Below are 22,658 nucleotides of genomic sequence, written 5' to 3' on the forward strand. Positions count from 1 at the left end.
ATTTTTATAAGGAGGAGTGCATTTACATATTTTAAGGCAAATATGGTACTTTATCAAGAGTCAAGGTGATGCAGTGATCAGTGTTCCCTCTAATTTTTTGGGGGGGTGGGCGGAAAAGTATAGTGTATGAGCGGCAGTCCCTTCGGGACTGGGCGGCACAGAAATAATAAATAAATAGGTAAACAAACAAACAAACAAACAAACAAACAAACAAACAGACAGACAAAAAAACAAATAAATAAAAAACCCACCCTGTTTTGCCTCAGAGAATTTCAAAATAAAATACTGTACTGTGTGTCTATAACAGTGACCTCATAATAGGGCAACTCTTTCAATATCAAAATGCCACTTAAATAGTTGAGCTAGTTTCAAACTAGATTTTGATTTTCTTTCTCTCTTCCTTACTCCCATTCTTTTTCTTTCTCTTTTCCTTCCTCTCTTTTTTCTATCTGTTTCTCTCTCTTCTTCTCTTCCTCTCTCTCTCCTTCCTTCTCACTCTTTCCCTCTCGGCTTCTGGGCAGGTTTGGAAAACTCTGAGTTGATGATGATTTTTAAGTGAGCGATTGCTCACTGCTCAGCTTAGAGGGAACTATGGCAGTGATTAGAGTGCAGTACTGCAAATTACTTCTGCTGCCTGCTGGCTGTCTGCAATTTGGCAGTTTGAATCTCACCAGGCTCAAGGTTGACTGAGCTTTCCATCCTTCTGAGATTAGTAAATGAAGACCCAGCTTGTTGGGTAGTGGTGTTTTTAGCATTTCCTCTTTTCTAACCTTTGGGTATTAATTGAAAAGATTATAAATGTGAAGGTTTCAAAAAATTATTACTAAGTTTAACCTGATATATGACATGACTTAGTTCTCCCAGATGTTGCTGCTATATTGTTACTTGCACAACAATAATGTTGTTGCTTTATTTTCAGGTCTCGGACTTGGAAAATTGATTTCAACGAATGTGTTGCCTTCTGGAAGAGTGCTGTGAAGCTGTTTACCCACATTTCCAACTGAAAATTAATGCTAGGCAATCTTCTTAAGAGAAGAATTGTTTCTTGTTAAGTAGTACCTCACAGTAAAATCAAAATGTATGGAAGTGCAAGAACAATCAGTAACCTGGAAGGCAGTCCTGCCAGATCTCCACGTTTGCCGAGATCGCCTCGCCTGGGCCATCGGCGAACAAGTAGTGGAGGAGGTGGAGGGACAGGTAAAACTTTATCAATGGAGAACATTCAGTCACTTAATGCTGCCTATGCAACATCTGGACCAATGTATCTGAGTGACCATGAAGGCGTGGCATCTACTACTTTCCCAAAGGGCACAATGACCCTTGGAAGGGCTACAAATCGAGCTGTATATGGTGGACGAGTTACGGCAATGGGAAGCAGCCCCAATATTGCTTCTATTGGCCTTTCCCATTCAGATCTCCTTTCTTATACTGATCAGCATGGAGGGTTGACCACTTCCTCACATCATCACCATCATCAAATTCCTTCCATGCTGAGGCAAGTAAGAGACAGCACCATGCTAGATTTACAGGCTCAACTGAAGGAGTTACAAAGAGAAAATGACCTTCTAAGGAAAGAGCTAGACATCAAGGATAGCAAACTTGGATCTTCCATGAATAGCATCAAGACCTTCTGGAGTCCAGAGCTTAAAAAAGAAAGAGTTTTGCGCAAAGAGGAAGCAGCCAGAATGTCTGTTTTGAAAGAACAAATGAGGGTTTCTCACGAGGAGAATCAGGTAATAATGACATATATCAATTGAGTAGCATGTCTTTATTTACTTACATGGTTATTCCTTAGCGATGTTCCAATGAAAACAGAAAAAATTTGTCTGTTTTTGATATGGTTGCCATCTATATTGCTACTGATATTTGATCACTCCTTAATTTGCATTATTTTCAATAACTTCTATAAATATATAAATATACGTCTTCACCAGGCTAAGGGAATATTCTCAGAAATAGGTGTCTGCTGGGCAGTTAGAACTGTTCATTTATGTAAAAAAAAAAGGGCAAAACATGATGTTGTCCTTTGAATTGCATCAACACATATTTCATTTAATAGTTGCTTTTCATTTCATTCTAGATTTTGAAGTGACTAAGTAAATGACCTCTTATGAGTAATGGCCTATGTCAGTGATGGCAAACCTATGACATGCAATTCTTGGAAAGGAGATACACCATTATGCTTTGGGTAACGCACCAGAATTCAACATCTGACAAAAACTATTTTTGAATGCACTCCCCGTTCTTGTGTGGTTTTCTGAGTTTTGTGAGAATTGGGTATGCTGTTCTGTGGCCACTAGAGTCTCCAAAAACTATGTAAGAACAGGGATTGCTTTGGTGTGGTTTTGGAGGCCATAGACCACAGAAGACCCATCTGAATTACTATTACAACATCATCCAAGGGCATGGGAAAGCAAAGGCAGAGAAATCATCTTATTGAGTCCTAGTAACTTACCACTATTACAACTTCATGATGTTAATGATGGAGTTGTAAACAGACAATTGTTTCCTGTGACAACTTGGACAGTATCGTATTATTGACAAAAATAGATAATTATATTGTACAATTTCCTTGATTACACATATGAACATTTCAGTGGAAAGTATGTACAGTACATTCATGAGAACATATGATTTCCATGAACTTACATGTCATTATCGAGGATGTTTCCAAACTAATCTATTGTCTTTAGAAAGTAAGCTCCTTTAGAAATGCTGAATAATTAGAAAAAGTATTTCCCTTTATATCTTTTGGCTGTATTTTTGTTGAAAACCAGGCAGCTAATCAAGAAAACTTTGGACTCTTCTGAAATAAGATCTCCAGATAATTACTTGGAAGGAGTAAGTAGTGGAGGATGTTTGTGTTTAATTCTGGATTAAAAATCACAAAAATGTATGAAGTTCAGAGTGTATTTGGATCTGGAAAGGAAATTAAAATATTATGGGGAAATTTTATTTAAATTGAGTGTAAAGGTAAAGGTTCTCTCCATCCATTATGTCTAGCTCTAGGGGATGGGGTGCTCATCTCCATTTCTTAGCCAAGGGCAACAGCCTTGTTCAAAGACACTTCTGTGGTTATGTGGCCAGTATACACTGAGGCACATGCAACACTGTTATTGACTGGTGGGGAGCTTCTACTGTTAAGATGCATGACACACATTTTCAAAACGAAGTATATTGTAATTTAAGATAATTAAAGGATGAGATACTCTCTTGAACATTGCAGTGGAGGGTAGAAGCTTTTGGTCAGCATCTCTGGGTTTGGTTTTATATTTTTCCATTCCATAAGTGCCAGAAAGGCAATAGCACTAGCACTTAGACCTATATAGCACTTTAATCTACAGTGCTCTCTAAGCAGTTTACAGAGTCAGCATATTATTTATTATTATTATTATTATTATTATTATTATTATTTATTAGATTTGTATGCAGCCCCTCTCCATAGACACGGGGCAGCTCACAGCAACAATAAAACAATGTAAAACAAATCTAATAATTTAAAAAACACTAAAAACCCCATTATTAAAAGCAAACATACACACAAACATACCATGTACAAGCTGTATAGACCCGGGGGAGATGCCCCCAATAATCTGGGTACTTATTTTAACTCACGTTGGAAGGATGGAAGGTTGAGTTAACCTTGAGCCTGGTGAGATTTGAACTGCCAAATTGCAGTCAGCCATCAGTCAGCAGACGTAGCCTGCAGTACTACATTCTAACCACTGCGCCATCACGACTGTTGCACATGAAATATACATAGAATAATAAAGAACAATACATAGAAAATTAGGTGATAAAAACAACAACACAAAATAATGATGGAACCTTATCTGAATATTAGAACCAATAAAAATAATTTAGAAACCTAATTAAAGAGATGTGACTTAACTTCTGAGAGTTGAGAGATTGAAACCAGTCCCAAAGGTGCTGTTTTAAGAGGCAACTAGACTTTCTTGTTTTTCTTTGAAGACGTTCTACTTCTCATCCAAGAAGCTTCTTCAACTCTGACTGGATGGTGGGGAATGGAAGGATTTATACTCCTTGAAGAGAGTTGGTCATTTGCCTTCTTTTAGACAGTCATTGAGGCCATTTGGAGATTTATCTGCATCCCCAGGGTCAATTACTGAGTGGTACTCAGTTTATACTGAGTGGTATAAATGGGTGTGGAGCCTTCTTGGACTGAAAGGACTGTGTAGTAGACTGGTGATAGATGATGTTATATCCCTTCCCCTCTGTTGAGAGGCTGTTGTTCAGTTTTGACATAGATGGCTTCTTTCACCCCTTTTTCATACCAAAAAACATTAGAAAACAGTGTTAACTATGAATTTAGTACTAGAAGGGATATATATTACACACACATAGTACTGTACATTTGTATGCACATATACTTGCACCTCCCCCACACCCACACATAAAATCAAAACTGATTTCTGGTTAAACTTATAAGAAGTGGAGCACTCCCTTAGATAAGGATACTTGAAGGCAGGGATGGGATGCTAAGATGGAACGGTGATATGTGCTCATCCCGTGGCTCTGAGTGCAAGCAGAGTCCAGCACAATTATGCTACTGCACCTGGGCAAGTAGCGAAATCATGTGCAGGCACGCAGGTGAGTTAATAATTAAACAACGCATAATTGCGCTGGACTCCACTAGCACTGAGAGCCACGGGGGCGAGCACACATCGCCATTCCACCTTATCAGCCCGCCTCTGCCTGAAGTATTTAATATTTAATTAGTATACTAAACTGAATCTGGAAAACAGACTGGCAACTGGTGTGGACTTTTCTTTATCACAATAACACCTTGGTGGAATTAGTTGAAATAACCCAATCCTTTCCCAGGATATCCCTTTATAGAGAGTACTGCAGTAATCTGAACATGATGTGACCCAGGGATGGATAATTGGAACCAGATTCAGACTGATGTAGTCTGTTAATCAAAGTTGTATCAGATCACAAGAATAATTGTTGCCAAGTTAGCTAGATGTACGAGATAAGCATGGTGAACTGGAAAGTTGGGTTAAATCTGTCATCAGTTTGGAATTCTTGTGGTTCCACAAGAGACTTACTATATTTTTCGGCCTATTAGATGCACCGGTATATAAGACACACCTAGATTTCAAAGTTGTAAGTAAGAAAAAAATGTTTGTCCTTCCCAGCTCCAGCAGCACCCTGCAAGCCTCACAAACCCTCGGTGTGTCCCTTTTTTTTCAAAAACAGGAGAATTTTTGCCTTCTCCCACCCTCAGGAGCACTCTGCAGGCTTCCAAAACCCTCTATGCAGCCCATTTTTTGTGAAAAACAGGCTCATTTTTTACAAAAATAGGACACGGGGCAGGGCTTTGGGAGACGAAAAATGGCTGTATTTGGTGCACTGACATTTCCACCCTCTTTTAGGGGGGAAAATATATGTCTTATACTCCAGAAAATATGATAAGTTCAGCCTTCTGTGAATTCTGTTAACCCTTATCTAGTGCTAATCTGACTGTTAACTGATCAGATTCTTCTATATGGGTAAATGTAAAAATCGTCTCTGTCCAGTGAGTGGTGCACTCAAAAAATTATAATTCAAAAGTGAAAAATAAAATGGAATAATAGAATAGTGTAATTGGGTAGTGATTTCTGACAGTCTCAAAATGGGTGAACAGTGCAGTCAGGCAGTAGAGAAAGCAAGTAGGATGCTTGGCTGCATAGTTAGAGGTATAACAAGCAGGAAGAGGGAGATTATGATCTCGCTACATAGCGTGCTGGTGAGACCACATTTGGAATACTGTGTTCAGTTCTGGAGACCTCACCTACAAAAAGATATTGACAAAATTGAACGGGTCCAAAGACGGGCTACAAGAATGGTGGAAGGTCTTAAGCATAAAACGTATCAGGAAAGACTTAATGAACTCAATCTGTATAGTCTGGAGGACAGAAGGAAAAGGGGGGACATGATCGAAACATTTAAATATATTAAAGGGTTAAATAAGGTCCAGGAGGGAAGTGTTTTTAATAGGAAAGTGAACACAAGAACAAGGGGACACAATCTGAAGTTAGTTGGGGGAAAGATCAGAAGCAACGTGAGAGAATATTATTTTACTGAAAGAGTAGTAGATCCTTGGAACAAACTTCCAGCAGACGTGGTTGATAAATCCACAGTAACTGAATTTAAACATGTCTGGGATAAACATATATCCATCCTAAGATAAAATATAGAAAATAGTATAAGGGCAGACTAGATGGATCTTGAGGTCTTTTTCTGCCGTCAGTCTTCTATGTTTCTATGAAATGCAGGTAGTCTTTGACTTATGACCACTTGTTTTAACAACCTCATGGAAGTTACCATGAATAGTGAAAAAAGTGATTTACAATCGGTTCTCACACGGATGATCATTGCAGGGTCCTCACAGTCACATGATCAAAATTCAGATGCTTGGCAACTGAAGTGCAATTATAAAGGTTGCAATGTTCATGTGTTTTGGGATCATGTGATCATGTGTTCTGGGATCATGTGTTCTGGGATCATGTGATGATTCCCCAATAAGATCTAGGGCAGTGATGGCAAACCTATGGCACAGGTGGCACGCGGAGCCATATCTGATGGCACCTGAGCCATTGCCCTAACTCAGCTCCAATGTGCATGTGTGTGCCGGCCAGCTGATTTTTGGCTTGCACAGAGGCTCTGGGAGGGCGTTTTTGGCTTCCAGAGAGTCTCTGAGGGATGGGGGAGGGCGTTTTTACCCTTCCCTGGCTCCAGGGAAGCCTTTGGATCCTGGGGAGGGACAAACACGAGCCTCCTGCCCCCCCAGAAGTTGGAAAACAGGCCATTTCTGGCCACCAGTGGGCCTTTGGGGGGGGGTGCGGGGAAGCTGTTTTCGCCCTCTCTAAGCATTGAATTATGATGTGGGCACTTGTGCATGCTTGATAATGTGCATACACAATCTTTTGGCACCCGAGTTAAAAAAGCTTCACCATCACTGATCCAGGGGAAGGGAGATTTGCTTAACGGGATTCACTTAATGACCACAACAAAAAAGTTTGTAAATTTGGGTGTAGCTCATTTAATGACTGCATTGCTCAGCAAAGGAAATTCCAGATTATGGTGATCATAAGTCACTGACTACATATATATGCATGTTTCCATCCCATACAATTTTTTCTCCATTCCACATAGCACTATATAGAACTCTCTCTTGTCCTTGGTGTGCTAATTATACAAGATCTTGGGTGAGAAAGAGATGCAGTGCTTTCTCAGGAACAAAATGTTGCAATCACTATTGGGGGGGGGGGGGGTGGTTCAGTTTTTCCAGAGCTGAAATATTGTTGCAGCTTTGCTCAACAATTGTCTTTGGTGAATGGAATTATAAGCATTAAACCATTGCACGGAAGGTCCTTCAATAAAACAAAGTAAAACCAAAATAAAATATAATAACCTTGATTTAGATTTCTACTGTACTGAACTTAAACTACGTGTTAAAAGAAAATGTTGACACGAGGGCTGTCAAATCAGTCTACTATTGTTAATGCTTAGTACTAAAGTGTTTTTCATTCTTTCTGCAGCTGTTTAGTCCTTGTGTTGTTACATAATACTTATAGAATATCTATGCTTTACTCATAGTAGTTAGAACTTTGCTCTGTACAAATTTCAAATGCTGAAAGGAAATGATTCATAAGAACATCTGTGGTAAGGTAATTCTCTCTTTTAAAGACAATTTGACTACGAAAGTCAATGTTTGACTTTTATCTCCATGACATTCCACATGACCAAGGACTTTTGTTGTCAGCTTTACCAGAGCTTGGCAGAAGGAGGGAGAAATGGGAGAGAGAAACAAGCTAATCTTCCACTAAATATGTGAAATGAGATTGGCAATTCCATGTTAAGGGAGGTACCAAATTCAAGGGAGGTACCAAATCCCCCCCCCCAGTCATTTCTTTGGCACGCTTTTCAATCATATCAGAAGGAAAGATTGGATGGATTCTGTTGTGCTTCAGCCTGAGGCTGCTCAGGGACCAGCTGTGTCTCTGCTGGCTCCATGTCCGGAGGAGGATGACAGCGCAGAGGAGGGGGCTGAACAGTTGGACGGGGAAGAGGAAAATCAGGAATGGGATGAAGGAGTGTGAGAGCCCCGGGGGGGGGGCTCTCCCCAGCCAGTAGCTTGGAGTCATTAGGTGATGACGCACAAGCTGTCATTGACATGAGACAGCGACGTTCAGAGCAACGAAAGGAGCAGTTAAAGAGATATTTTCATCATTGAAGTAGAAACAGCTGGGTTTGGGTGTGGTACTCATCAGCAGGGTTTAAAAGGCAGGCAAACCCTTTAAGCCATGTGGAGTGTTATCAGCTTGGCGTGGCGTTATCCTGTCTTGTTTCTCGGCGTCTCTGTTCCTGGCTTGTGGCCCAGCAGCTTTGGAAGATCCGTGGGAGGTATAGGTCTGCTATCTACAGCTTTGGCTTGGCAGCAAGAATTCTGTATTGCTGCATGGACTTTTGGCCTTCGTGAATATGTCTGAAGATACAGCATTTTCCTGTTTGTAAGGACATTTTCTGTTACCTGTGTTTTTCTTGGATTTTATAAAACTGCCTTTGCCTTTTACCAGTGTGTCTGGCTTCTCTTTTTGGGTTGGTATTGGCTTCTGGAGTGACCCAGACAGAACAGATTCCAACTAGAAAAACTGTATCCACTCACTGAACAAAAGTTCCTTGGTTTGCATAGTACCTGAGATAGTTATTTTATTCTCTTTCATATTAATATACAGTATCAGCCAATTTTTAAATTAATTAATTAATTAATTAATTAATTAATCAATTAATTAATTAATTTGATTTGTATGCCGCCTCTCTCCGGAGACTCGGGGCGGCTAACAGCGACAATAAAACAGTGTACAAATTATGGATAGGATTGTCTAATAGACTTTTAAAATTATTAGCTGGGTTTACTGTCAGAATGTGATATCCTTGTTGGTGCACCAGTGTGCCATGTGAACTGAACTTGTACATCATGATTTATGGTTTAGGGAGTTATGCAGTTATGACTTGGAATATACTAGGAAAAATGAAACTATCGTTCCAGAGGGAGGTCTGCTAATGCTGTTTGTTGAAAAATATTATGGTTATGTTTTTCCTACATAATTATTGTATATAATCATTTTCTGAACAAAAATTAGAAATGGAAGGTTAGATTGAAAGGATCTTCTGGCAAACCTTTCTAACCTGGTTATTTGCCGGGAGATGTTTCATTATTTGAATAGGAAACACTATTAGTGCTAGTGACTGGGGTTTATTCTCTGTTTATATATAGGAGCATTCCTGCCAGTATTGATGGGAGTGTGGTTTTCTCCTTTAGAGCATCATTATTTTCTTCTTGATTGCTTGTCAGATGTTAATATCTGCTTCGTTGGGTGTTGGATACTGAATAAAGTTTTGTTTTAGGTTTTTTGGTTCATGTTTAGGGTTGTTTATTTTCTCTTTTTAATGACATGTAAACATGGTGCATCTTGGTGTGTCCATTGAGACTGATTTGTCTGAGTGCCAAGCTTTCATGTATCTGCAGTTTTTTACTTTTTTATTATGCTGAAGATGTCACCTGCATATCAGATCCATATTCTGGGTTGTATGCATAGGAGTGCTACAATTTTTAGACATTGCATTGCAATCTCTGCTATGAGTCCTGAGAGTGATTCCCATGAATATTCCTCTAATTCAGAGGTCCTCAAACTTGGCAAATTTAAGACCTCTGGACTTTAACTCCCAGAATTCTCCAGCTAGCTGGAGGATTATTGTCTGCTTTATATTTTCTTGGGTCTCTGTTGTAGATTCTGTGATTTTAAATGCTGCTATTAAGGCTGTAAAGAGCTCTCACTGATTAGTATCATCTATTTATATTTGAGACCTTTCTGGAGGATATTGTGTTCTTCAGTAGATAGTGGGCGACTGGACATCTTGACAACCTTCAGGTTCCGGTACCTCTTTGCTTCTGGGATATAGTTTGGCTTGGAATTTCGCTTTTCTTTTTTCAGCTTGTACTGCCATGTGTACATAAAAACTCTCTCTTCCTATGCCTGCTCTGAAATTGATATGATTAATTCATTGTCATGTACATTATATTCAGTTTTATGGTTGATAGTGCTCAATAGGCTTAAATAAGGCTAAAAATAACTAGAGTTGTGTGCCCAACATAAGTATGCCATATACCTAAATGCATGATGAAAAAAGCATTATTAGCACATCTCTCTTCTCAAGTACACACCATGGTGTAGGATTTTCTCTTCTTTTTGGGGTGGGGCGGGGGTAGGGGTATGTTATTGTTGTCAACCACAGCTGCAAAATTGTTTGGCTATTTTCTCTCGTCACCTACTAGATTTACAATTTTGGCAACAGGTTGCAAAAGTAAAATTCTGGCAAGGAACAAGAACAATAAGGAAATAGATTTACATTTATGAATAAATGAATGAAAAATAACCTAGTAGCATCTCTCATTAAACAAACATTACCTTGTGGCATTATATGCCAGAAAGATATGTAAAAATAATTATGTACAATAATTTATTTGATTGCTATATGTAGGAAAGAAGCTTTCAGTTAATAAAATAATTGGTCTTAATAGTGTCTTGTTTTTTAATTGGCAGATTATATATGGCTAATTTGGATTGGGAACTCTACTATACCTGATCATTTATTTTTCATTTTCTTCTATCATTTTATCTGTTGGTGATTAAAGAAAGATAAGTGTGTAAAAGATAATATGAAATATGTATAGGTTCAAATGTAGACTTTAACAACTTCTTCTAGTTTCGAGGCAATGGCAATGAATCATACACTTGTAGTTATAAGTAGTTTTTGATCACTAAACTAATGAATACAGATTCTCTAGAATAGCAAACACCATATGCCAGTCATGCAAATATAGACACAATGGTATAGAAAAATGTTTCTTTTTAAAAATGTAAATGCATTCCTCCCTCATAATATAATTTCATTCAAAATTAATCAAACTTCAGTTCTACTGTATTAAAATGAGACTTACTGTAGTTTGTTTGAGGTCTAACAGCACAATCCTATACAAATGTACTAAAAACACAGCATTCAGAAAGAATTACCCTCAGGAAAAAGATATAAGATCATGAGCATACGAATATTCTGCTGCCATCCACATCTTCAACCAATATAACTCTTAAGATCAACAGAGCCATTTCTTATACATCTATACATAAATATGTTAACCAACCAGACAGCTTTGCTTATTCCCTGCTCAGTGCTGAACTATTTGTATAGTGTTCCAGAGGTGGGTTTCTCCCAGTTCGGACTGGTTCTATAGAACTGGTAGTAACATGGCAGCCTGGATCACTAGAATTGGCAGTGACCCATGCTTGCATCATCCCTGAACTGGCTCTCTTAGTGGCACCATAGGCGCCACTATCTTCTTTTGTTTCTGCGCATGCACAGAAGCTGTGTTTTAAGCACTGTGCAGGCACACACACCCATGCATCATGCACTGAGCAAACCAGCAGCAAAGAAAACTGGAAGCCACCCTTGTAGTGTATCATTTATTTTCTCACACACTTTTCTTTTAATAATAACCAGCAATCAGTCAACTCTATATTTACTCTATATTATCTAATACATGCTTGACTAAACAAACAAACAAGCTTCTATGCACCGTGGGTATGGGGAACAGGGATGTGGAGTTAATGCAATCTTACACAAAGCTTCTAAACACATTGTACAAAATGGTATAAATCATGATGTTCAAGACTGTATTATTGTGATTGCTTGCAATATATTACACCAGGGTAACATACACACAGAATTGGCCCAGGAATACTTAGTGTTAATCTATCAGTTTTAAAGTAGTTATATTATATAGAGCTAATTTTAAAACAGTGGAGTTTTTTAAGATTCATAGTTCTATTTTAATTTTATTTTTAATTTAGTGGTATTTTAGTTTAGAAGTACCTGATGATTGAATGACCTATGAATTAAACATAACCAAGATCCTTGTGGAATTCTAGTTTTTTTCAATGTTATTTTTTTCTGTGTATGGATGGGACAAACAAACAAACAAACAAACAATGCAAAGTATAATCAAGTTTATTCACTTTATCACCTCTGCATTGCTCTTATCACTTCTAAGCTTCCTTTGGTCTCTTAAAACCTGGTTGTGCCTGCAAGACTGAGGACTCCAAAGGATGGGTGAATTTATGGGATTACTTCATTAGCATCCCTATATCTATTATGTTTTTGTCTTATTTCTTTTTAAAATAATGAATGAAAACAGTGGTTTTGCATATTTATTCATTGTTCTTGGCTTCATTGTATACTGCTCAGAGTCACCTTGGCGAGATGGGTGCTTATATAAATTAGATTAATCAATCAATCATACACATTCTCTCAATCAAGAAGTACAAAAAATACTTTCTTTGTTCATATTCAAAATTTTATTCATGACTTGATGAAGAATAAAAATATGGTTTGCACAAGAGCTCCCTGACATAAAGCCAAATTCTCCATTTTGTTCATCGACAAGGAATAAAAGCTGAATAAAGTCTAAGGTTAAAGAGTTTGGGGCAAGGGGAAGAAAGCACAGAGAACTAGTGCCCCCCAAAATGGTATTGCTCTCCTAAAATATCTCCTTTATTAGAAGACAGACTGGTAGCCTCCTTATTGTAGTTTTTCTAGGACACTTCATAGCTTCCTCAGCATTATTGTACAACCTGGAAAAGAAACTGATGCTTTCTGCTTTGCCTGCCCATCTCCCATTTAATGTCTGCAATAACTAAAAGATTCTGAACAACAGCCAGTTAGGATAGAGAAACTGAAGCTTCTGGGCACATTCTTGCCCATAGATACTATATTACACGCATATCATTTCTAAATTCTGTAGGCCAGGTGACTTCTGAATTGTAATTCAGCAATACAGAATTGAGGAGTTGGAAGAGAGCACAAGAATAATTGAGCCCAGTCCTCTTCAGTATGCAAGGAAACCATCTAAAATATCTGTGAGAGTAGCTCTTCTTAAAACCCTCCAAAGGTAGAGAACCTACAACTTCTATCAGAAGATTGTTCCAGTGTCCGCACTATTCTGTTGTGAGCCGCCCTGAGTCTGCGGAGAGGGGCGGCATACAAATCTAAATAATAATAAATTAATAAATAAATAAATAAATAAATAGTGTTATCTAATCTACTTTTGTGTAAAATTCCTTTATAGTGCTCTTGCTACTTAGAGGTCAGTGCAGTGAAGGGCAACCAAAATTTTTACTACCACACTGTGGGCGTGGCTTATGCAGGACGCCCTGCATTTTCTTTCAACATCTTTCAGTGCAAATTGGGTGCTCTGGGGTGGAGCTCCATTCTCACTACCCCACTGCGTCCCCCCCGTCCGGGCAGCAGCCCACCCCTGGATCAGTGGAATATATTCTATCTCAGTATAAGATTCTTCTTCTATTTGGGAGGTTTAAAGGTCATTTTGAGAGGCAAGGTTTGAGCTAAGGTCAAACATAATCCCACACCATAATGGTTATTTGTTTTTGTTTTAATGCATTTTACACTTTCAGTCATCACAATTTTCTAAAGTAAGGTTTGTGGTCTGTGGCTTATTGTAATATACACTCCTAACCAATTGTGGTGTATTTGATTGCCCGTGGTTAAAATCTGCCTTAGCATAAACATACAAAGCAGATTATAGAAACTGTGTGATGAAAGGTGTGATTGAAAGATGTGATTATTTGGATTGTATGCAAGAACACACCGTTAAGCTGTTGGTGTATTCTTATGAATTATTTATCTGCCTTATATTGCAGTATTTTACATTAAAAGTCTCTCTTGTCTTTAATAACTATTTCAATTTTCTTTTGGTTCCTCTGTGATTGTGATACAGCCCTAGAGATTTACTCCACAGTATTTTTCAGAATATTAGTTCTATTCTGTCTTTATGAACCCTGACATTATCCTGTTGCCTAGAGAAAGAGCAGAAATTAGTTTTTCCACAGGAAAAAGAGAGAAATGTGGTAGCGGGTCAAAGTTACCTCAACTAGATATAATTTCAGAAATTTTGACTGTGTTGGACACTGCACTTGAGTGTAATGTCTTCTGATTTGTAGCATGATGTTGTTAGGTTTTTTTATCATATAGTTAACAGATCTTATTCCATTTGTCCAAATTAATGGGTGCCATTCTAGAGCCTTTATAGAATACTTTAAAATACTTTAAATAATAAACCATTTAGACCTAAAAAAGAAGGGGGGAAATTTAAAATACGAAATATCCAGGATAAAAAACTTTATCCATCACTTTAGCTACTAAATTCAAGACCTCGTTGTAATAAGAAATTATATAGAATATGATTATATATAATATAATTTTATTTTAGGAGATATCTTATTATTTGTGGTTCTTGGAGCAAGATGGGACTCTACATACTATTTTACCTGATTTCTTTCTCCCTAACCTTAACCAGAGGAAAAGATATTTTCAGGGGGTGGGGTGGTATTTTTGAGGGAGGGTTTATTTTGAGGAAACACGGTAGTATGATATCTAATAAATATGAAAGACAGGCCTCTTTAACCATCAGATATGTCTTCCACTCCTTCATATCCTCCATAAACGTTTTCTAAAACTTTAGGGCAGTGTTTTTCAACCTTTTTTCTTCAGGGGAACCCTTTGGTGTCATCAGATTTCTGGTGGAACCTGTACCGTGTACCGGTACGGTCCTGGTCAGTTTTGCCCTAATTTTTTTAAATCATTTTTTTTCTTGGTTTTTAAATATTTTTATTTTATTTTATATGACTTACAAACATTTAGACATCAAACAATACAACATTAAACATTTACACTTAATATATTTACAAGATTTATTTTTTAACAATTCTATTTACTATACCTTTTTCTTGATTTCCACCCAGTTGTAAATTTTTTCCCACACTTTGTAATAGTCCTTATTTTGTTGGTTTTGAATTTCGTATGTTAATTTGCTAAATTTGGCGCAGTCTAATATTTTTTTAATTACCGTTTCTTTGTTTGGAATCTTATCTTGTTTCCAGACTTGTGCATATGCTAATCTTGCAGCAGTAAGTAAGTGATTTATTAAGTAGTAATTTTCTTTGCTATGTTTGCCTCTAATTATGCCTAATAAATACATTTCCGGTTTTATTTCAATTTTATAGCCCAATATTTCTTCCATCCATGCCCTAATTTGAATCCAAAATTTTTTTGCTTCGTTACATTGCCACCATATGTGGTAGTATGTTCCCACTTCTTTTTTACACTTCCAACATTTGTTACTAATGTTTACATTCATTTTGGCTAGGCGTGCTGGCGCATAATGCCATCGGAAGAACATTTTATAAAGATTTTCTTTATATGGTGTTGACAAAGTCATCTTATAATTAACTGACCATAGTTTTTCCCAGTCTTCTAGCTGAATTGCATATCCAAAGTTGGTCATTCAAGATATCATGTTAGGTTTAACAATTTCTTCAATGTTTTCATAGTTTAATAGATAAATATACATTTTAGTTATAAATTTTTTGTCAGATCCTGTCAATATTTTGTCTATTTCATTTTGTTTATTACATATTCCAAATTGTACCAAGTCCCTTTTATATCTGCTTTGAATTTGGTAATATGGAAGCCAATCTATTACTATACCTTCCTCTTTAAGTCTTTCTCTAGTTTTAAGACTTCCTTTAGTGTTTAATAGGGCTTCGTAGGTTATTTTTTGTTCTTGGCTTATTATGTTTGGATGAATTTGAGCTTCTAGAGTGGATAGCCATCTGGGAATTTCATTATAGTATTTTTTCCTGACTTTCCGCCAGTATGTCAATAGTGTATTCCGAATTTGGTGTTGTTTAAAGTGAGAATGTTTCGAGTGTTCTTTTTCCCACAAATGTGCGTGCCATCCTTCATTTATATCGTGGCCTTCTATTGTTAGAATTCTAGGATTTTCAAGGTTGACCCATTCTTTAATCCATAGTAATTTAGTGGCTTGGTAGTATATTTCTAAGTTGGGTAAACCGAATCCTCCTCTTGTTCTTAAATCTTGTAGGGCTTTCATGTTTATTCTAGGTTTTTTATTGCACCAGATAAATTTAGAAATTATTTTATTTATTTTAGCAAAGAACGATTTGTTTAGTTGTATTGGTGCTGTTTGGAAGAGATAGAGCCACCTTGGAAGTATATTAGATTCATCATAAAATTCCTGTGCCATTAGTTCGTTATTTACTTTTATTTTTTTCCCCTTCCATGTGATAAGCATCCCCTCCGGAATTAACCATCTGAAGGTAATTTTACTTTGATTTAACAAATCTGCCAACGGTCGGTATCCCCTTCGATTGTCCCTTAATTTTTTTGGGATTTGCTTAAGAACTCTGATTTCCTTCCCATTATGAATTATTGCTTCGTCTTTTGTAATTTTCAATATTTCCTTTCTAATCTCCTTTTTTACACATCTCACGTGTACTTCCCTAGGAAGCTTATGTTTTCGGGCGTAGTTAGTGTTCACCCTGTAAATCTCATCTATTCCATTAGCTGTTTCTTGTTTATCTTTTTGTAATATATTAGCTATCATTTCTGTCATTGTCTCTACTAAATTCTCATCTTTCTCTTCTTCTACATTTTGGAATCTGACATAAAATTCTGCTCTATCGACCTCAAAATTAATTATTGATTCTTCTAACTCTCTATTTAATTGCATCAATTTATCATCCATTGTTACTACTTTTTTGTCATTTTGTTCTACTTTCTTTTCAATTTGTTCTATTCTCCTTTCATTTTTTTCCAAAATTTGATGGATTATTTCAATTTTATTGTCCATTTTTTGCATATCTTCCCTCATTGCCTCATGGTTCCTATCTAATTTTTCCTCCAGTTTGAGCAATGTTTCTTGAATTGCCATTAATGCCTCCTGCGTTGTTTGTGGGGTGTTGCTAATATTACCAGTACTGCTGGCCTTTTCTGTTGCTAACATGCTAACTATTGATTTTTGGGTTGAGGGGGAGCCAGATGGTTTTTTTGTATATTTCTGGAAAGTTGCCATTTTAATCTTTTTAATTGATTATTAACTTGAATGTCTAATATTTTCTTGGAATCAGATGAGTCTAATATATAGTTAGACTTAAGGTATATAATGCGCAGTTAGACTTTTAATATTGAGCTACTTGTTGATGAGCTGTTATTGTTATTGTTCTTTTCTTATATTCCCCCCCTTTTCCCCCCCTCTTCCTTTACTCCAATAGATCAGTATAATTCATACAATGTAATTCAATATATTCAATAGTAATATTAATATTATTAAGCTAATATATATATTCTAAGTATAGATATTGTAGATATGTTATAGCTGAGATAGAAATAGGAATACAGATTAATTACTTATTTCGTTGTATCGTTAATACCATTCACTTCATAGGAATTCAATTCATCCAGAAAATAATAATAATCAACCTTTCTATTTGTTGTGGGGTTTTACCTAATTCTTCGTCCTTAGATTTTTAAGTTGACATTCAAGTTCAGTATATCAGAGTTCAATCAGGGTTCAATCAAGGTTCAATCAGAGTTCAATCAAAGTTCGGTCAAATTTCTTTTTCTTCCGCTATAAATAGCAAGTCATCAGTTAATCCGTTAATCAGGGAGAAAGTTAATTAGTAAATCAGTTAGTCAGTTTTTTCGATTTAGGGAAGGTAAAGAGGAGAGAAAAGAGATATAAATAAGTGCTTAATTAAGCTGACTTCCTCCTCCCACAATGTTCCTCTTCTCTGCACCTTCTTTTGACTCTTCCCGCTTATCTCGTCAGCTTCTGCAGGCTCCTTCGTCACTTCCAAGCACACTCCACCGCTGCTGTTTATTTATTCCTTTGGTCGTGGACCTCAGATCTTTACCGTTTGTTCTTTAAACTTCTTTAAACTCTGGAGCACTTCCTCCCTTTTCCGATCTCTCAGCAACCTCCGTATCTCCGTGTCTCCGTCACTACCGCTGTTTCCGCTGATTCCGTAGTCCCTGCAGTCTCCGTCGTTTGGCTCTTTTTTTTTCAAAAATTAGTATTCTCCACCGTTTCTTTCAGTCACAAGACTTCTTTCAGTCACAAAACTCACAAACAGTTGTTAAGTTATTTAAGTTGTTTTTCAGGTTTCTCCTCCACGGGGTGCTTGTTAGTCCACTCCTGTTGTTTTAGGTTTTAACTCCAAACGTCTTCCGGGTCTTCCAGGTTTCTCAGTAGAATTTTTTTTTTGTCTTTTCTCCCACACCGCTGAGTAGCCGCTAACCAACTTTGGTGGGTCCCACGCTACTGCTCTCTCTTAACTTAATCTTCCATTAAATTGACTATATATATTTTTTGTCATCATACTTGGGTTCTTCTTCTTTGTAAATAGGATTATAGTTACACTCTCTTGCTTCCTCTGTTACGCTGGGCTGTCACAGCACTAACGTCACCATGTTGTTTGGTGACTCTCTTGCTTCGAGGTTTGCGAGGTTCTCACTCCTGCACACGGGGTGCTTGCTTCACACCTCCGTGCTAGGAGGAACCCTCGCTACTTCAGCCACCTCTCCAACGTGGTTGCGTCGAAATTCTGCCAAATTTCAACCCCCCGAACTGCAAAATCAGGCTTGGGAGAGCGGAGCTCTGCTCTCGCACGCCTGCTCGCCGTAGACCCGCCCCCGGAAGTTTTTCTAAATCATTTTTTTTCTTATTAAGTCGTGGAACCCCTGGCTGGCCCTTGCGGAACCTTGGGTTTCTCAGAACCCTGGTTGAAAAATACACTGCTTTATGGGTTCCTTTTGAAAGTTTTGGGCTACATTGTAAGATGGTCATACCTTCTGTTAATAAATGTTGGTAGCTTTTGTATATTCCAGTGGCCTTTTGAAATAAAAAGATTCACAATTAAAACAAAAACAACATTGCAACTTTTTAAAAAGCCTACCCTCCTGCAGTGTTCCCTCTAATTATTTTTTGGGGTGGGCGAAAAAGTATAGTGTCTGAGCGGCAGTCCCTTCGGGACTGGGTGGCACAGAAATATATAAACAAACAAACAAACAAACAAACAAACAAACAAACAAACAACCCACCCTGTTTTGCCTCAGAGAATTTCAAAATAAAATACTGTACTGTGTGTCTATAACAGTGAGCTCATAATAGGGCAACTCTATCAATATCAAAATGCCACTTAAATAGTTGAGCTAGTTTCAAACTAGATTTTGATTTTCTTTCTCTCTCCCTTACTCCCATTCTTTTTCTTTCTCTTTTCCTTCCTCTCTTTTTTCTATCTGTTTCTCTCTCTTCCTCTCTCTCTCCTTCCCTCTCACTCTTTCCCTCTCGGCTTCTGAGCAGGTTTGGAAAACTCTGAGTTGATGATGATTTTTAAGTGAGCGATTGCTCACTGCTCAGCTTAGAGGGAACTATGCCCTCCTGTCCCCCCAGTGTCTGGTCAGAAATGCTTTATTAAGGATTTGAGAAATGTTACTCAGGATGGTAAGTTTGAATTAATGTCTGCATGTTCTTATCAAGAACGACATGCTGTGTAATGAACAGCACGAGGGATGCATAAATTTAGCATTAATTGTCCTATGAAGATGGCCAAGTGATGAAGGAATAGGGCTTGATTTGCCTTCAACTCAGGATTATTGGTTAGTTTTCTGACTATTTTCTTAGACTTGTCTCTTTTGTTTACAACAAGGGTTTTATTGAACCAGAATGCTTTGTCAAGATAACACTTTAAGTGGGGAAATAGTTTATGCCGAGATACAATGCAAATTCTATATTTGTATTCCTTGCTAATAATATTCTTCTTATACCTGTATTCATTTCTTTTTTCCACTGCTATATCATTATAAAAAATGAGGCATTCATATAAAGCATACACTTGCAGATGAAAATACGAGTAAAACCAAATTTCCCTTTGTTATTTGTGTATCCTTCCATAACAAATGTTAAACTTAAGCAAGAGGATTATTTTTCGATAAGGAATGTCAGTCAAACTGGTAAACAAGCCTGTCCTAATAGTATTGAAACAACACATCATATTGATTAGAATATCTTAGTTTACAAATCTTAAACACAAGTGAATAGAGAATTTTATTTTAGGGAGAATTACATTTGTGTTTCCCCCCCCTGGAGAAAATCTAGCTCTGTAGCTGCTAAGAGTTGACACCAACTTGATGGCACATAATCATCATTAGCAATTCAGAGACAAAATGAGTGACATAAAATGATATTTGTTGTTTGGTAGAAAATAATAATTATTCATTAACTGCATGACCTTATTGTGTTAATGCAAGTTGGTTGGCTGAGTCTTGGTAGGAGACATCTGTTTCTCTGTGTATCTGAGAACACAGGGAACAATTCAATTCTGAATCTTTGATATTGAAACAAAGTTTTGCCCACTGCATAGCTTTCCATTAGAGAATCTGCATACTTGATAAACTAGTAAAACTGTTAATTTACCTGTTATGTCCTCCTCAGTGGTCCTTCTGGGATTGCTTGAACCTTGTCCTTTTTGAGAGAGAAAATGGGCTGTGAACAACATAAGTTTTAGGCCATCAGTTTCCAAGGGGTAGTTGTGTTATTCGTGGCAGCAAAAAGATGAACAGATCTTAAAGATAAGTCATGATTTTGATGTAATTGAAAGGAATCAGATCTGACATCTATAATTAGTCAATGGAAGCCAATTACATTATCTCCTCATTCTAATTAACTAATTAATTAATGTTTTATGCCCCCCTTCTCCCCTGTGAGCTGACTTTGAGAAGCTTACGGATTATAAAATAAATAGAATAATGATTAAAATATATTAAAATATGAAATCTACTCAGTTTAAAACTTTAAAAATTATACTAAAACCAGAAGTAAGAGACAGACAGAAGAGGAATTCTTTCTGGAACCATGGACTATTTTCAGATATTTCATAGAATATTGGGCAAACCTGGTAAGTGAATTAGAGTTATGTTTGTAGAAAACTTTTAAGGACAGCTGTCTTGACTCTCAAACCACAGTGATAAAGCCCATCACATTCACTGGGTTTCCCAAGCTTCTATGCACCGTGGGTATGGGGAACAGGGATGTGGAGGTAATGCAATCTTACACAAAGCTTCTAAACACATTGTACAAAATGGTATAAATCATGATGTTCAAGACTGTATTATTGTGATTGCTTGCAATATATTACACTGTAGGGTAACATACACACAGAATTGGCCCAGGAATACTTAATGTTAATATATCAGTTTTAAAGTAGTTATGTTATATAGAACTAATTTTAAAACAGTGGAGTTTTTTTAAGATTCATAGTTCTGTTTTAATTTTATTTTAGTGGTATTTTAGTTTAGAATACCTGATGATTGAATGACCTAATATGAATTAAACATAACCAAGATCCTTGTGGAATTCTAGTTTTTTTCAATGTGATTTTTTTTTCTGTGTATGGATGTGACAACAATAAATTAAGTAACTTTTAATTTGGAATGGCTGCTGCTTACCTAGGCAGAGAAGAATCAGATAATGGTTAACTTACTGGATACATGGTTAGTGGCAAATATTTAGCAGGAAACAGAATTTCTGGTTAACTTACTGGATACATGGTTAGTGGCAAATATTTAGCAGGAAACAGAATTTCTGTTCTATAGATAGATGGTTCATTGTTTTATTTTGAAGTGTGTTACTAATTGTCCTAGGCTATTTATATAATCACTTTTTATAGTGTCCAGATCTAGAGCAGTGGTTTCCAACATATTTTTGGCCATGCCCTGCTGCCCCCCCCCCCCCGTGACATATAATTCTTACTATTTAAAAAGTGAATTCCTACTCATGCAGAGAAAGCCTAAAAGGCCATTAACTTGGTTTAAACAAGATTCCAATTGCCCCCATTAAAAATCAAATTGCCCCCCTGTGGGGCATGGGCCCCATGTTGGGAAATACTGATCTAGAGGTTTGTGCCCATCACATTTCTCCATCTATGGAATTCTTTGGTCATATCAAAATAAGAAGCTAATCTTTACATAGAAAGGACTTGAGATACTGATCAGAGGTTTCTGTTTCCGTTGTATGCCTAGAACATATGGCCAGTTAATTCCAGGTCCTGATTCTAGTCATAATAATTTTCTGAATTTTTTAGGCAGGAATCTTTGCAGGAAGATATTTATTTGACTTCTATGATGCCCAGGACTCAGTATACACAGGGAGGGAAAGATTATGGGGTAAAAACGAATAAGTTACTGTTAACATTTGCTTCAGAAGCATAGATCCCAGACACAAGGAGAGGAAGCATGGAGTACTTTGTAAATTCTGTACAAATTTTGAAGACAAGCTAGAATTAGGCCTAACACTTACCTCAATGCTTTTAAAATCAGATTTATTTTCAGTAACAACACAAAATACATTAGGAAAATAAGTGTGTTAGTTGCAGAGCATTAAATAATTTGTAGGCTGGTGTTGAAATTAGTCAACACTAACATTGAGTAAGTGATATGTCAGAAAAAAAATTAGGCTGGTAAGCAGGTGGTATCAGAAATCATGAGAGCCAGTCTTTTTGCTGGGGGTGATCACACCTGAAATACATCAGTCAGATTTGGACTCCAGATGTGTATTCTTTATTATTTTTTCTTTCTTTAGTCTGAGAAATCTGGAAATACTCTAGACTCTTAATGATGACTGTTGAAGGAGTCACTGCACTTGAACCCTGTAATTT

General features: G+C 37.0%; 1 protein-coding gene across 1 annotated transcript in view; it reads left to right on the forward strand.

Moving 5' to 3' along the window:
• The first annotated feature begins 919 nt into the window (after positions 1-919).
• Positions 920-22,658, forward strand: part of ERC2 (ELKS/RAB6-interacting/CAST family member 2) — a 384,099-nt gene continuing 362,360 nt past the window's right edge. Inside the window, exon 1 of the mRNA XM_070735759.1 lies at positions 920-1,733. Within this exon, the coding sequence (XP_070591860.1) occupies positions 1,077-1,733 (657 nt within the window). The 5' untranslated portion in view covers positions 920-1,076. The remainder of the gene's footprint in view (positions 1,734-22,658) is intronic.

This window comes from Erythrolamprus reginae, chromosome 2, assembly GCF_031021105.1.
Source record: "Erythrolamprus reginae isolate rEryReg1 chromosome 2, rEryReg1.hap1, whole genome shotgun sequence".
In the NCBI taxonomy this organism is placed as follows: Eukaryota; Metazoa; Chordata; class Lepidosauria; order Squamata; family Dipsadidae; genus Erythrolamprus; species Erythrolamprus reginae.